At 52.5% G+C, this 15,149-nt stretch overlaps 5 protein-coding genes across 5 annotated transcripts; 4 read left to right on the top strand and 1 right to left on the bottom strand.

The window, feature by feature from the left end:
* Positions 1–1,134: 1,134 nt before the first annotated feature.
* VTN49DRAFT_5001 (uncharacterized protein) lies at positions 1,135–1,347 on the top strand (the record flags this gene model as incomplete). Its single annotated transcript, XM_069413011.1, has 1 exon — positions 1,135–1,347. One exon carries the CDS (start codon positions 1,135–1,137, stop codon positions 1,345–1,347), a length of 213 nt encoding a protein of 70 aa, XP_069266920.1.
* Positions 1,348–1,360: 13 nt separating this feature from the next.
* Positions 1,361–6,359, bottom strand: VTN49DRAFT_5002 (uncharacterized protein; the record flags this gene model as incomplete). The annotated part of the gene is made up of 8 exons (XM_069413012.1): positions 1,361–1,627; positions 1,698–1,789; positions 1,850–1,918; positions 1,972–2,126; positions 2,180–2,964; positions 3,015–3,164; positions 3,218–6,022; positions 6,078–6,359. The coding sequence occupies 8 exons, from the start codon at positions 6,357–6,359 to the stop codon at positions 1,361–1,363; spliced, it is 4,605 nt and encodes a 1,534-aa protein (XP_069266921.1).
* Positions 6,360–6,917: 558 nt separating this feature from the next.
* VTN49DRAFT_5003 (uncharacterized protein) lies at positions 6,918–8,275 on the top strand (the record flags this gene model as incomplete). Its single annotated transcript, XM_069413013.1, has 6 exons — positions 6,918–7,111; positions 7,163–7,556; positions 7,613–7,771; positions 7,824–7,885; positions 7,943–8,053; positions 8,104–8,275. The coding sequence occupies 6 exons, from the start codon at positions 6,918–6,920 to the stop codon at positions 8,273–8,275; spliced, it is 1,092 nt and encodes a 363-aa protein (XP_069266922.1).
* Positions 8,276–8,719: 444 nt separating this feature from the next.
* On the top strand, positions 8,720–12,611 carry VTN49DRAFT_5004 (uncharacterized protein; the record flags this gene model as incomplete). Its single annotated transcript, XM_069413014.1, has 4 exons — positions 8,720–9,154; positions 9,224–9,403; positions 9,459–10,419; positions 10,483–12,611. 4 exons carry the CDS (start codon positions 8,720–8,722, stop codon positions 12,609–12,611), a joined length of 3,705 nt encoding a protein of 1,234 aa, XP_069266923.1.
* An 804-nt stretch (positions 12,612–13,415) lies between these two features.
* Positions 13,416–14,601, top strand: VTN49DRAFT_5005 (uncharacterized protein; the record flags this gene model as incomplete). The annotated part of the gene is made up of 2 exons (XM_069413015.1): positions 13,416–13,602; positions 13,667–14,601. The coding sequence occupies 2 exons, from the start codon at positions 13,416–13,418 to the stop codon at positions 14,599–14,601; spliced, it is 1,122 nt and encodes a 373-aa protein (XP_069266924.1).
* Between the last annotated feature and the right edge of the window lie 548 nt (positions 14,602–15,149).

Here is a 15,149-nt window from a genome sequence, read left to right on the forward strand (position 1 = left end):
CGGAGCAAGCATTGTCCTCCGGCCTGAGCGAAAGCCACAAAAATACACACGAAGCCTCCTCTTTTCGTAGCCACACCATCCATCACTCTTTGCACTCAAACTTCTGCAAAACACCCATGCAAGCCAAGGACCATTCCAATCCAATATTCCAACTTCTCATCGCCAATCATCCTATTCCCCGATACCTGTTGAATGCAGACGACCAAAACCAAACAAATCAATTGGTCAGAATTTTTGAGCCTTCGACCCACGAAACCTGCATTCCCCCAACCCTTGATTTCATTTTTCTTCATAATTCTTCAGCTCTGATCAATGATAGGTGCCCCCTCTCTCTGAAGACTTATGGGTCACCGTCTAGTACTCCCGTTTATTCCCGTGTCTCCCCGTCCCTAGTGTCCCACTGTCCCAGTAACCGGGGTAAACCATGCAGATTGCAGGGATTCTCTCCTGGCTTTTGCGTCTTGGTGGATCTTCAAAACTTATTTCCTCGCACGACCTGGGTCCGGATCCAGCCCAGATCATGGACCCTCCCGGATTCATCGAGGGGGGTTGGTCCAAGCGTTGATGGGCGAATTTTTTGCGCAGCCACGTTGCAGATGGCGGAGGTCGGGGACGTTGGTGAGCTCTTCTCTCTAAAGAAGATTCTGATGGAAAAAACTCTGTGCTCCATCTCTCGAATTCCATGGAAAAAGAAGAAATGGAGCGTGGTGCCCAGGAAATACCGGATTCGTTTTGGGGCTTCGTCTTGAAAGGGCGTTCGGAAAAACCCACATTTTTGGAGTCCATAGCGGGCCTCCTGCAGGCTCCTGGAGCTGGACGAAGAACCGGATAAAAGTACGAGTACGCTGTACTGGGTGGATTCCGTTAATTCCTTTGCAGCATTTTCTGACGACAGTGAGAATCTATTCAGTACGAAGGAACAATTCTCAGGACCTTCACCGGTATTCAATCCAAGCAATTTTATTTATAATACTCACGTGAAATAGATTAACTGTACAGTCATCAAGTTGTCCTTGTCAATTCCAACACTTTAGCCTAAACCCTTGGTTTACTTGCTTTTCCACTTCGTACTCCCTTCGTTTCTTTTTTTTTTTTCTCTCCTGGGCAAAATGCAAGACACGGTCCCGTCGCCGCATGTTTTTTGAAGCTGTCTCTTGCCCCTGTCATGGGCACGGACCAGGACATCAGTCTAAACCTGTTCAAGCAAAAAAGCCAAGCAGCGCCGGACATTGCCACGGACCCACGACAAAGGTCCCAGAGCGCGCGGTCCCCATCGTCCGGATTCCCCGAATCCCCGGCGGCCAGTCACCTAATTTAGTGTGCCACGCTAAGATCCGAAGAAAATGAATCAAAGTCCTTTTCACCTCTTGGATCCGAGCAGGGATGTGACCGCCTCGCTTTCCAACAGTCCCGCCTCCTTAACCAGCTCGTAAAACATGCCGCGGCGACGAATCAATTCGGCGGGTGTGTCGAACTCGGCCACCGTTCCGCGGTCCAACACAACGATACGATCCGAATCAAGAATTGTATTGATCCGATGCGCTATCGTGATGATGGTGCGATCTTTGAACACGCTACTGCGAAGCGTGCGCTGAATGAGCGCATCCGTCTCGACATCCACGGCGGCCTGCGGGGACACCAAAGAAAAATTAGTTCCCGTTCCCAAACACTTGGTTCGTATTTTTCTCGTGACGTACCGTTGCCTCGTCCAGGACCAGGATATTGCTCGGCGTCAGCAGCGCGCGAGCTAGTGAGATCAGCTGGCGCTGCCCCTGACTAAGATTCGATCCTGTAGCCGCGCTCAGCGCGCATTCAATTTGGAATTTGGTGACACCGGCAATTCACTTACCTCCTTCCTGGATCATGGCATCCAATTGACCATCCATGCTGGCCACATGCTCCTTGAGACGTGCGTGGCCTGAATCTGTCAGCCAACGGTCCTTCATTTCGCAAGGAATTGCGTCAACGTACCCAACACACTCCACAGCTCGGTATCATCATGGACGTGGCGAGGGTCCAAATTATCACGAATTGATCCCTCGAAAAGAGCTGGGTCTTGAGGAATAATGGCCAGTCGGCCGCGCAGGTCGAGCAGACCGATAGTCGAAATATCCAAGCCATCAATGCTGGAAACTTGTTAGAAGCAGTGGACGCCCCGTTGATTCCGTAGAAATCATACCTGATGCTGCCACTTGCCGGCTCGATAATCCGGAAAAGAGCCAGAGTCAAAGAACTCTTTCCGGCTCCCGTACGCCCAACAACGCCAATCTTCTCGCGAGGCTTGATATCAATGTTGATATCCTTCAAGACAAGATCAAGTCCCTCTCGATAGCGAGTGCTGTAGTTCCGGAACGAAACCCCTCCTTGTCCCGGCCATCCGATGGGCGGCCGGTTCTTGAAGACGACATCGGGCGCTTCGCTCGGAAGTCGTGCGTATTCCAGGACACGCTCGACAGACACAATATTAGTCTCGACCTCAACCGTTTGCCTCACAATCCAGTTCAGAGACTGCGTAATCTGTAGGGCATACGACATGGCCAAACCGACCATGCCGGCCGTCAAGCCACTGCCTCTAGCAACGGAGATAATGGCACCCATGGCAGCTGCAAGGATCACGACAGATCCAATGAATTCGAGTCGCACCGCCAGCCAACGGTTGGCACTAATCGAAGGGAAGTATGCTCGCTGATTCGCATCCATCCGCCATTCGTTCTCCAACGCAAAGCGCTTTTGCTGTCGGTAGGCGCGGATGGTCGACACGCCGCCGAGGGACTCTTGGAAGTGCGCATATATGGGGCTTCGACTGACACTGTCGAGACGCTTCAATTCGCGCGAAGTCCGGAGATAGTACTTCTGATATGACATATAAATGAAGGCGAGCGGGATCATGACGAGGATGACTGCAGGAGTCGAAATCGCAATGACAGCCATCGTGAATCCTGCGCGAGCCGCATTGACAAACAACTACCGTTCATTAGAACCTACCATAAATTTTCTTCAAGCAATTAACTCACCATGTTGAAGGTACGCGCAAGAACCTCATCAACGCGATAGATATCACTCGAAAATCTATTGAGGATTCTGCCCGAAGGTGTTGTCTCGAAGAAGGTCATTGGCGACCTAAAGATGGCGTATGCCATCCGCTCGTGGAATTTCCGCGATGCCTGCAGTTGCTTCTTAGATATGACCTCAGAGATCGGAAACCGCATCCACATACCTCAATAGAACAGAAAATCCAAAGGATAAGCGTCTGCACCACAGACAGGGAGGACGAACCCAGCCCAAAAGCAGTGTAGATTCCAATGTACTTGGCAACATCAGGGTTTCCGCCCGCTTCCTCGTTGACCTCCGACCAGTGTTTCAACCAAAAGCCTCCGAGAACTTGAGTGGTCTGCGCTGCCAAAAGGGCAATGAGATACATTCCCACGGCATACAGATTGCTCTCCTTGGCATATTCCCAATACACAGACCATTTGACCTTGCCCTGTTCGGAAGTTTCCTTGGTCTGCCGTGTCTTGAGACCATTCTCCTCGTCGCTCATGTCTCTGCGCGGGCCATGCCAGCTTGCAGTGCTGGCCCGTCGCAACGTAGACATACTGGTCTTCCTCGCACTACTTGGCCGTATCGGCGCGAGTGAGCCCGTTGTATCCTCAAGCTCCTCGCTAGATAAATCTGAGTCCTCAAATATCTCAGAGGTAGCCGTCGACTCGCCGCTTCGCATATCTTTGCTGGCATCTGACTCGTCCTCATCATCACTGGAAGCGGTGCGAATCAGATTAGCAACCTCTCCCTTCATTGCTAGCAGCTGCTCATAAGTTCCAGTTTCGATCAAGGTCCCGTCCCGCAACAATCCAATGAAATCTGCGGATGAAAGCACCGCGATAGAGTTCGTCGCAAGGATACGGGTCTTGCTGTTGAGTATGCCGTTGGGCCCAAGTACACGATTAATCAGATGGCGTCCCACGTGGGAATCCACAGCCGACAGAACGTCATCCAACAAGTATATATCGGCCCGAGCATACACTGCTCGAGCAAGAGTCAACCGAGCTTTCTGACCGCCAGACAGAGAGATGCCCCGCTCGCCAACCTCCGTCCTATCGCCATCGGGCAGAGTCTTGAAATCGTCAACCAAAGCGCAAGCTTCAACGGTGAGGTCGTAAAACCGGGGGTCCCAGCGATGCCCAAAGACAATGTTCTCCCTGACACTGGCATTCATAACCCATGGCTGCTGCGCGACGTACGCAACTTTTCCACGGACAACCACTTCGCCTTGCCGTTTATATAGATCGCCCAAGATCGCCTGCAGGAGAGATGACTTGCCGGAGCCTACACGGCCGACAATGCATGTCAGTTCTCCCTTGCGCGCGCTGAGATTGATTTCTTGCAGCACATTTCCAGGTTCGTGACGATTCCAAGTGAATGTAGCGTCTCGAATGCGGACGGATTCATCACCGGTATGAACGACAGCGTCTTCATGCAAGATGGCATCGGGTTGGAGCTCGTCCGCAGTAAAGTAGTCCGTTAGACGCCGGACAGCGACGGAAGCCTCAACGATCGAAGTGATCACCATCGGCAGAATCGCCAGTGGGAATGTGAGGAGGTTAAACAGTGTCAGAGCCGGGAAAACAAGGTCGGTGGTCAAGGGCCGGTCGTCAGTGATAACGAAGATAGCGAAGGTCAAGCACGAAACCAGGAACGGAGTCGATGACCAGGTGAAATTAGCAAAGGCTTGGGTTGCGCCAATCTTTCGGAGCGTGTTCAATTCCTGGTCATTACGGATGTGATTGAGTTTGGCCATGAATGCTTTGTTCCAGGCATAGAGTTTGATGCTCTTCATATTGTTCAAAATCTCCGTCATCAACCGCGACCGGGAGTCTTTGTTGCGCATCTGCACCAGCTGAAGTCTCTTCATCATCCGAGCGATCAAGCCGTTGAGCGGAACCATCAGGATCATGACTCCAATCCCTGCAAGCATACTCAAACCGACGAGGTTATAGAGAGATGCCATGCAAAGGAAGATCTGGAACGGCGCGGACCAGAGTTGTGCTCCAAATTGGGCCAGATCTGCGAGACGTTGTTGATCCACCGCCATATGGTTGACAATGTCACCGGTATTCTTCGTTGCTCGGCCTTCGTTGGATAGCCGGAGTGACTTGGCGTAGATAAGTGCAGTTAAGCCAGACTTGACGCGCATGCCGGTCTCAAAGGCACGCTGGAAGTATTGGTGTAGACATGTAGTCTGGCCGACAGATACCAGGAACATGGCTATCGCAATGGCCACTCCACGCGCCACCGGCTGCGGATTGTCCGTACGATACGAGTCGATGAAGGTAATCAACAGGCGTAGCAATTGAGGCTGAACGAAAGCTAGGATATCACTCCCGCATTTGATGATAGAGCCCCGGAGATATGGCCCCCCGAAAGCTTTGAAAAGCGCAAGCCACAGAGATGGACGCTTCTTCTGCAGTTCCATCCTCCATGTTTCCTCTAACGCCTGGCCCGTCACCGCAGTGGTGTCACGTCTGCGCAAATTCCACAGATCATCCTGTGTCAAAAAGGTCTTGTACCCAAACTTCATCAATGGAGTCATCCAGCTGAACGTCAGCACCGAGAACACATCCGCGTATTCGTACGGGCATTCATCCTCGGCTCCTAGGGCGTCATATGCACTTTGCTTCTTTGGCACAAAATACTCCAGGACAAACTCGAAGATAGCGAGACCGAAAGAGATTGTGAAAACGATGAAGTAAGGAAGATCTGTGCGGAAAGTCTCTCGAATAATGAGAGATCGTAGTTTGACCGTATATGCAATGATAAAGAACACCCAGTAGAAGAGGACGACGCCATTTGGCTGCCGGCTCCGCCAATGTTCGATGTACTGAACAGCGAAAATAACACCGAGAGACACCAATAATGATACCGAGGTCCAAAAGCGGATATCAGCATACCACACTCGGGGATGCGTCTCCAATTGCGGCGCAGCTTGCACAGCAGTGGCCAAGATCAGCAGCTTAAGGATGATCTATTCAGAGGATCAGAAACCGTCAACCCGTACAATAAGCAATCGGGAAACTCACTAATTTCGCCCAAAAATGCCAGTTCTTCGAGACCGGCTGGGCAACTCTCTTTGTCAACAGAAACCATATTGCGCCGGCGCCGAAAAAAATTCCCCATGCCGCAACGGAAGCAACCCAGACATCCAGGAAACAGGGAGTGAAGTCATATATCACCGAGCTGATTGGACCCCATCCCTCCCGATCGCCGCAGAAGGGCTGCCGCGACACGTCGCCATAGGGAGTCGGGGGAACGGCGTGCCCGGCGACATTGGCTATCACCGCTTGAGGATTCACATCCACCATCTTAGAGGATACCGCGTGAACGGTATGCTCTGCTCGCTCTCCTTGCGTCACGCAACGCCGTCCAATCAGCCCAACAATGGTCGCCAGACCCAGGGAAAGGATTTTCTCCCCTTTGCTGCCTGGTCTGATGCGGAGGAGAGACGAGATAAATCTCCGATTGAGATTAAGACCGATGAAGCTCGGGATGAATTTATGCTTATGTAAGCATCAAAACTGGGCCACGTGGAATGGCGGCGAAGCAAAATCCCGGCAATATCTCGGCTCTTGCGTTTTGGTCTTGCCCTTATTGCGGCATCCCGACCATGACTCTAGCCGCATTTCATGGAGAAAAGATCCTAGCACTCCCAAAAAAGCCAATTGCTGCTAGTCCTGTCGCTGATGGACAGCAGATATTTGCCCCGGCCAGAACTCTTTGGGACCAGGTGCGAGCCCAAACTCCTGGCGTATCATGACGTTAGACCAGATTCTGCCTAAAGCTCCAGCCAATCAGATTTTCTCCTCTCCACATCCCACTGCCCCCCAGTCTGACATTGACCAATCGGATGCGCCAAATAAGTGATGACTAACAGACCTGCGAGTATCTCTTCAGATCTTCCTCCAGGAGCACTCTTTGGCCTGAGCTTTGGCCATTTGCATGCACAATACTCCGTAGTGCGGTGCCCCTCAGTGTGTGATGGGGGACAGAAGCTCAAGAACGTCATCATGAAGCACCTGGTTATGGTCGGTGCCTGCTACGTCGATACAATACTGAGGTATTCCTGGGAACGGCTTTCCTTTGTCGACAAGGCGGCTAAGATTGCTAGAGTGGATCACTATCCTACGGAAGATGAGAAATTGCGTGCATCCAATGTCACGCGTCGTCGTGGAGGCAACTGTCCAAACTCGCTCGAGGTCGTCGAGCAGCTCGTGCAGCAATCGGGCGCCAATGTGGCGCTCGACTTAGTAGCGGTGCTGCCCTCTCGCAGCTCGCCGGGAAGCCAGTTGATACGCGACTCCTTGGGACCGGCTGTGAGCTTCGACCACTGCATATATCGTGAAAATATCAGCGATCCGGCGTCTAGCTATGTGATCCGCAGTCAATCCACCGATAGTCGAACAATCATCAACTTCAATGAGCTGCCAGAAATGACGGTCGACGAGTTCAGGTGCATCGTAAGCCAGCTAAACGATACTGATGACTATTGGTTTCATTTCGAAGTAAATGAACCTTGCCGGTCCCTGTTGAGCGTGATCAATTGACAATCCGCCACCAGGGACGAATCCCGGATACCACCCTAGAATGTATCCATCACCTTCGACAGTCGCTACCCCAAGCGGTGATCAGTGTCGAGGTTGAGAAACCTGGCCGTGCAGGCTTAGAAAATCTGGCAGCAGAGGCAGACATGGTGTTCTATTCGAAAAGCTGGGCTCAGGTGCTACTCCTTCTTCCAATGACGATATGGCCTACTGACCCCGCTACGATAGGCGAAGGGCTACTCATCTGCGGAACAATGCTTGCGCGGTCAGGCTAACTTCACTCCAAAGGCGTACGCAACACCAGGCACGGCGGATCGCGGTGTGGAAAGACTAACAGAGACGCACAGACGTCATCTATGCTGTACCTGGGGCGAAAAGGGCGCCGACGTGTTGGAACTGCCGAGCCGTACGCATATATCGGTGCCAGCTTACACTGAGGAAAGATCCTCGATCGTAGAGTATGTGTTCCAGACGACACTCCGTTCGGAACCCCGCTAAACATCGCTAGCACCATCGGAGCCGGCGATACATTTGTGGCAGGCATGATATTCGGTTTGATGTGCCGCCGTGATGACTGGGACTTAAAGTCGAAAGTTCGCTTTGCAAACGAGCTTGCTGGGCGAAAGGTAATTCAAGAGGGGTTTTCCGGCCTTGGAACAGCGATGAAGCACTGGCTGTAGCATGGAGAAAAATAGAATATATGGAGGGAATTTATGTTGTGGCTGCTAGACTTCGAGAGTATTGTGGCCATCACGGGGCGTTAGGAACATAAAGTTCGGAGTACTCCTTACTTTTGGTAGTGCTTGTCAAATTGACAGGTCCGTGCACCATTGAAAACGCTTAGTCAGCATATCGTAAGGCCTCAGGCTTTCCTCAGGCTGGCAACAAACTCGTCCCGTTCAGCAAAGGCACTGAAAGGACCCTGCTCAATAATCTCTGAATCCTCAGAGCAGGGCCCTACCACCTTTCCTCCTGCCATCATCCGTCCCCTTTACGCGACTCATGGTAACTCAGCCTCGCCTCACCCGACGAAGAACCGTCCCGTCTGCGTCTGCGGCCACCGAAAACCGCGCCCGCTCGACCTCAAACGCCCGGCCACCGTTCGTCGGAGGGCCACTGTATAAATGCAGGCCGCTGGGAATTTTTCCAGTGTGACCGGTGAGGGCCAGAAGGATGGAAATTCCCGGGCCCGCGGACAAAACCGCGGCCGGGGCCGTGGCCGAGGTCGCACGTCGACCCAGGTCGCAGCGAATCCCGGTCGCGGCTCCTCTCGAGGACGGACAAAGGGTTCAGGGCGCGTTTCCCGGAGTGCGACGAGCGCGCCGTCTTCGCGCAGCAAGATAGACCAAAAGCACTCCGCGAAGACGGCACCGACCCCCGGAGCCAAAAGCGCTGCGTCTTCATTCGCGAGCTCCCTTAGTGCCGCCATCAGCAGTCAGCCCGCCCGCCCCCGATCTGCCCAAGGACGATCCACGCCGTCGAAGACGACCGTGTCGACAGACGCTGCTTCAGTAGAGGATGGCCGAACGGCAGGGAGCTACCAGGACCGCTATGAGAAAGTACGTGGAATACGGCAACGATGCGCTTGATTTCCGCGCCGGAAGAATATGGACTGACCTGCCTGGAAGCTCAAAATCGATCGCGCGAGACAGAGGGAGGAGGCAATCCGACAAGGCCAGATGGCGGACCCCAACCAGCCGACGTCACTGAGCAAGGCCATAACTCCCGTGGGAACCTGCACGAGCATGTGCCCAGAGTATGAGCGCGTGGAGAGAATTGTGCAAAAGATGGTAGATCGCAGCGAAAAAGTACGAATTCGGCCTCCCACTCGCCCCGGACAATCCTTGCTGATCGATCCGCCAGTATTTGCATCCGGCCAGCAACACCCTCCAGATTGTGGAGTCGAAGATGCTGAAGCGCTTCAGACGGTCTGCTGCTGGGTACGATGAGCAACTACCTTCCGATATTCGCACACCGAAAACCCTTCTCCAGACGATGAACTACTTGATCCGCCATGTAATCAACGGACCGGAGCCTCTCGGTGTAATTCACAAGTTTGTCTGGGATCGCACACGGTCGATCAGGAACGACTTCTCTGTTCAGCAGTTAACTCGGGAGGACCATGTCCGAATGGCAGTCACATGCCTGGAACGGATCGCCCGATTCCATATCCTCTCGCTCCATCTTCTATCTAGTCCGGCGAATCAAGAGCACTTCGATCATCATCAGGAGCGAGAACAGCTCAACAATACCATGCTTTCGCTGATGTACTATTATGACGATAACCGCGGTCGAATCCACTTTCCTAACGAGGAGGAGTTCCGCGCATACTATATCGTGTTTGCCATTCACGATCAACGGCCTGATCTCGAAACGCGAATTCAGAAATGGCCGGTGGAGCTGTTGCGATCCCCCAAAGTACAAGTAGCCCTCGAACTTTATGCCGCAGCAAGTAACACCTGGGAATACCAGGGAACACTTGACGAGAAGCGGCCAAATGCAATTGCTCAGGGATTCTACACTCGTTTTTTCAACCTGGTGGATTCCCCGAGTGTCTCATATCTCATGGCATGTGTTGCCGAGATCTACTTCAACAATTTACGGCAGACTGCAATCCGTTCGATCTGGAAAGGCTATTGCCGTTCTCCGATTTCTCAGCAACACAAGAATGAGGAGTGGACTCTTGAAGAGCTCACCTCCGTACTGTACTTTGATGACGACTCACAGACGGAGCAGTTTTGTCTCGACCAGGGTCTGGAATTCGCTGAAAATGCGGAAGGGCAGTTGTACCTGAATTGGGGCAGCCGTCCAATCGACTCAGTTGGTACGTAGTCCGTTCTTCGTACACGCTTCCTGCGGCGTTCACTTCAATCTAACACTTGGTCAGACTTTCAACCGACAACGCAGCAGACTTTTTCTGAGACGTACGTCGAGTCCAAGCGCGGCGGAAGAACTCTTGCTGCTCTGATACTTGGCCTCAATATCAAGCAAGCTGCAGAGCATGGGATGATTGACAGTTCCTTGCTCCAACCCCAAGATGTAGAGAGCATGTCTGTTGTCTCCGATGAAAGTTTATTCGTCTCGGAGGACAATGCCCAGCCTACGATGCCTACGGAACCTCAGCCTGCCGCTCCAAATACAACCCAGGCTCCTCCTGCCTCGGAAACCAACAAGCAGCTTTTTGCAACCAACGGAATTCCTCCTGAAAATAGCCTCGGTCCCCAAGCTCGTGTAAATGGCCAAGCCAATGGCACGAGCAATGGATCAAGTGTCCCATCCAGCTCACTGTTTTCCTTCACAAACGGAAAAACGGCGTCCTCCACTCCGCAATCCCTTTTTCCAGCTTCTACTCTGAGTCACACGCCTGAACAAACCACACACCCCCCTACCGCTTCCGCTCCGCAGTTTGCTAGTACGACTGCACAACAGGAGCATAAACCCAAACCTGCAGAAACATCTCTCAACCCTTTTGCAGCTCCTTTCATTCCGTCTCAGACAAAATTCAGTCTGTCCTCGTCAACTCCATCCTCTGGGCTTTTCTCCACGCCACCATCGACAACGGAGGAGTCTGAGAAGTCGCAAGAGGTTTCCCAGCCTCAGGAGAAGCCCACGAGCATCTTTAGTCAGGCAAAGCCAGACGGTGGATCTTCGCCTAAAGCACCGACGAGCACGCAGAATCCGTTCTCCTCGCTTTTCGCGCCATCGCCAAGCAGCTCAACCACAGGGCTGAATGGCTCGTCTGTCACGAAATCAGGACCAGAGAACGTCAAGCCGTTTGCGAAGCCTGCGGATGGCCCCAAATTCATTTTCGGGGAATCCCCTTCAGTGCCGGCGACAGGCAGTTCAACCGTGCCGCTGAATGACTCAACTATCAGTAAATCACCACCAGAGAACATCCAGCCTTCTGTGAAGCCCGCAGATGGCTTCAAATTCACATTTGGGGAACGCCCTTCGACACCAGCACAGGCAGAGGTACCCTTGCCAAAACCCACGGTCACTTTTGAAACAAAGGCGGTCCAGACCCAGCCTCTGGCAGAGGAACCGTCAAAACCGTCACCTCCTGATTTTGCGCCCTCAATTTCGACTCAAGCACCTACAACGACTGCTGAACAATCAACCTCGAACACACAGCTCCGCACCACAACTGTGGACGCGGCGCCTTCGACAGCACCGACCGTACGGGTTGACGCAAAATCACCTTCGTCGGTCAACGAACCTGCTGCTGCTGAAACGACAAGCCCGCTTAAAAGAAAAGTGTCTCTACCTGAACCGCCGTCAGGGACAGAGACGGAGAAGAAACAGTCTCTAGAGGACCGTACAACATGGATTGACATGTTGCGACAATCTGTTAATGGGAAACGCGAAGCTTCTAGCCGCAAGCGGTCTCTTGAACGGGAAGAGGATGACGATTCGAATCTGGAAGCCGAGGACTACAAAGCGTCCAAGGTCGCCGAGCCGGAGCCGGAGCCGGCTCCCAAGAAGAAGCCGAAAAAGTCTCTCGCTTTTGCATCCATCGCGCCTTTACCGACGCTTGCCATGTTGGACGAGATCAAAAAGATGGTCGAATCCAAGCCAGCAGTGGAGCCGGAGCCTCCGGCTAAAGCGTCCCCTCAGGTCGACGAGGATGAGATTCTTCTGTCAGCTGCTCGCATCGCCGCAGAGGACTTGAAAAACGGGCCGAGCTTACTCGAACCCCCTGCGGAATATTCCCGACCAGATCCTTTCCGTTCGTCGGTGTATCTCCGACGGAGTTTCAGCTCGTCAGCGAGCGACCTCTCTCGCAGTCAATCACCCATCTCGCGCGTCAATGGGTACGAGGTTGCATTGGCGCCCGAGTCTCCTTTGGGTTTAGGCCGGACTCTGTCGCGCACGGAAGAGCGCATTCGAAGGACCGGCGCCAAGGGGTTGGCATACAAGCCTCTCGCCTTGACACCAGAGAGACTCACCAAGAGCCTGTCCGAGAAGACGCCCGAACGGACAAGCCAGAAAAAGGCGAAACGACTCGCCGAGTCGTGAGTCGCGATGAAATCTCCCACTCTGCATGTATAATTTTTGTTTTGTGATAATAATTATCTGGGTCATGATGGGTCGGGCATAGCGTAGCGTGATGGTTTTTGCGACTGATCTTCCATCTTGCGGGACATGATGGAGTTGTGTACTTGTACAGGGTTTTTGGCGTTGGTGGTTCGGAATAGGGGATACATTCTAGGTTAGGGGCTCAATGGAAATGATGGTGCGGGCTTTGTATGATATACAGTTCAGGATGCATAATGTTTGATTGGGTGGTTTTGTTCCTCGAGTTTCCGAGCATACAGATGGATCAATCCTGCGCGGGCTTAGCTCGTAAAGGGAAGATCTCAGTTCTACCGTAACTAGCATCATCGATATACTACGGCTTTTAATAACAGCGGGCATTTATTTCGAATTGACTCCAGCCCATCAATTCCAGCTCTCATCATGTGACTTTGACTTGCTGCGAAATCATTTATTCGTTATGAATGACGACCGCTGCTCGTTCACGAAACCACTTCAATCCGGAGACACGATGGATCCAGAGACGTAAATCCTAACATACTATATATTTAAACTGATCCTCTCTCTCCTCTCATGCTGGCCAACCACTCGATTCGCCCCGCATGCTTCTCACGTCTATCAATTAGCAGAACAACTCAAATTCTGAAAAGCGGTAGCAGGATAATCGACTTTCTGGCGGAGTCAGATCGCATTCTTCGATCGCGGCGGCTTGTTCCGGGAATTCATGTTAGGTCCATAATCCACCGTCGTCATCTGCAGCCTGCCCAGTGTCCGTCACCGATAAACATGCGCATCGCCACGCTCCAGTTTGCGCCGCAACTGGGCGACGTAGAGGGGAATATCCGACGAGCCAACGAGCTGTTGAGGCTCGGTTCGTCTGATAATTCCAATGGCAATGATATACAGTCATCCGGGCCGGGAATTGAGGAGCTACGGCCGGATATTTTGGTGCTGCCTGAAATGGCATTTTCCGGTAGGATCGCTCTGGAAAAAAGTCGCGTTATTTGAGTTCAGTTGCTGATATTGGCATTTGGCAGGATATAACTTCCCTTCATTGGAAGCCATAAGGCCGTTTCTGGAGCCGCAAGGAACAGGGCCATCGGGACGATGGGCACGGGAAACCGCGCGGCGACTGCGATGCAAAGTCTGCGTGGGGTATCCCGAGATCGCCAAAGTGGGTGAGGAGCAAAGTGAAGATGAGCAGGAAGACAAGTATTATAACTCTCTGATCGTGGTCGGTGAGGATGGCCAAGTGCTACACAACTACCGAAAGCGATTCCTCTATTACACTGATGAGACCTGGGCCACCGAGGGGGATGCAGGCCGCGGGTTCCTGTCGCTTGAGTTTGATCATCCTACTTCTGAAGGGAAAAAGAGACATGTTCCGACCTCGTTTGGGATCTGCATGGACATCAACCCGTACAAATTCGAGGCACCGTTCACGGCCTGGGAGTTTGCGAACCGGGTGCTCGACTCGCAGTCCCAGCTGGTGATTCTCTCGACGGCATGGTTGACTGCTGATGGGGAGTCGCTGCTCGCAACCCCGAGCCATCAGCCGGATATGGACACGTTTAACTATTGGATACGGAGATTCTGGCCGCTGATCGAAAGGAGACTAACTCATAGTGGTGATATTGATGGGTCATCGTCGTCGGAGAAGCGAGTCGTTCTCGTGTTCGCGAACCGGGTGGGTGTCGAGGAGAGCGTCGGGGCAGTTATTCCCACTGCGACATATGCTGGGACTAGCACTATCGTTGCGATCACGCAAAAGAGCACGCCGGATATGACAAATTCTACGGAGGACAGTGCTAAAGTTTCGATCAGCCCGTCGGATGTAAAGATCCACTGTTGGGGGATGAAAGGCGCCCGAGAAGAGGGCATCTGCTTTGCTGATACGCAGTCTGCGCCTGAGTTGACCTTTGTTCCGGTCCAGAGGGCCAGCACCAAGAGCGATGATGAGTCTAGAGCATAATACCCGTCTACAATAACTCAACCTGGGAGCCATCCTGCTGTACTACTCGAGCTGTCATGTGAAAATTGTAGTTAAACTTTTGTCCATGTGACAGTTGCTACTAACTTCTGATGTATGTTCCTCGCCTATTCCACCCTCGTGCGCACAACCATGAAATTTCCGGCCAGCTTGATCTACAACACCGGCATATCTACTGCATAAATCCCCTCTAGCCTTGATGATGATCGATTGCAGATCACCCGTCTGCCGTGACATTTATCTCTGCGCCGATGAAACCTCACGACAACGTCCCTACCGAGAGAGGGTCCAGGGCGTTGTGAAGCTTCAAAATTTGGGTTATCCGACACGGAGTTTAAGGTAAATTGTGTCGCGTCCATGTGATCGTACACAGACGAGCCTCAGTTTCTTTCGCTTTCTCTTTTGTTGGCCACTCTGATCAGGCAATTTGGCCACAAGGGGTCGATTTTCTTCTCGGCGATGAGGCTCAATCGAAGTGCTTGTGTAGCTATTGATCAGATCTAGCTCGATAGATAGCTGACTGGAGGATA

The sequence above is a fragment of the Thermomyces lanuginosus genome (assembly GCF_041956635.1).
Source record: "Thermomyces lanuginosus strain ATCC 200065 unplaced genomic scaffold VTN49scaffold_32, whole genome shotgun sequence".
Classification (NCBI taxonomy): domain Eukaryota; kingdom Fungi; phylum Ascomycota; class Eurotiomycetes; order Eurotiales; family Trichocomaceae; genus Thermomyces; species Thermomyces lanuginosus.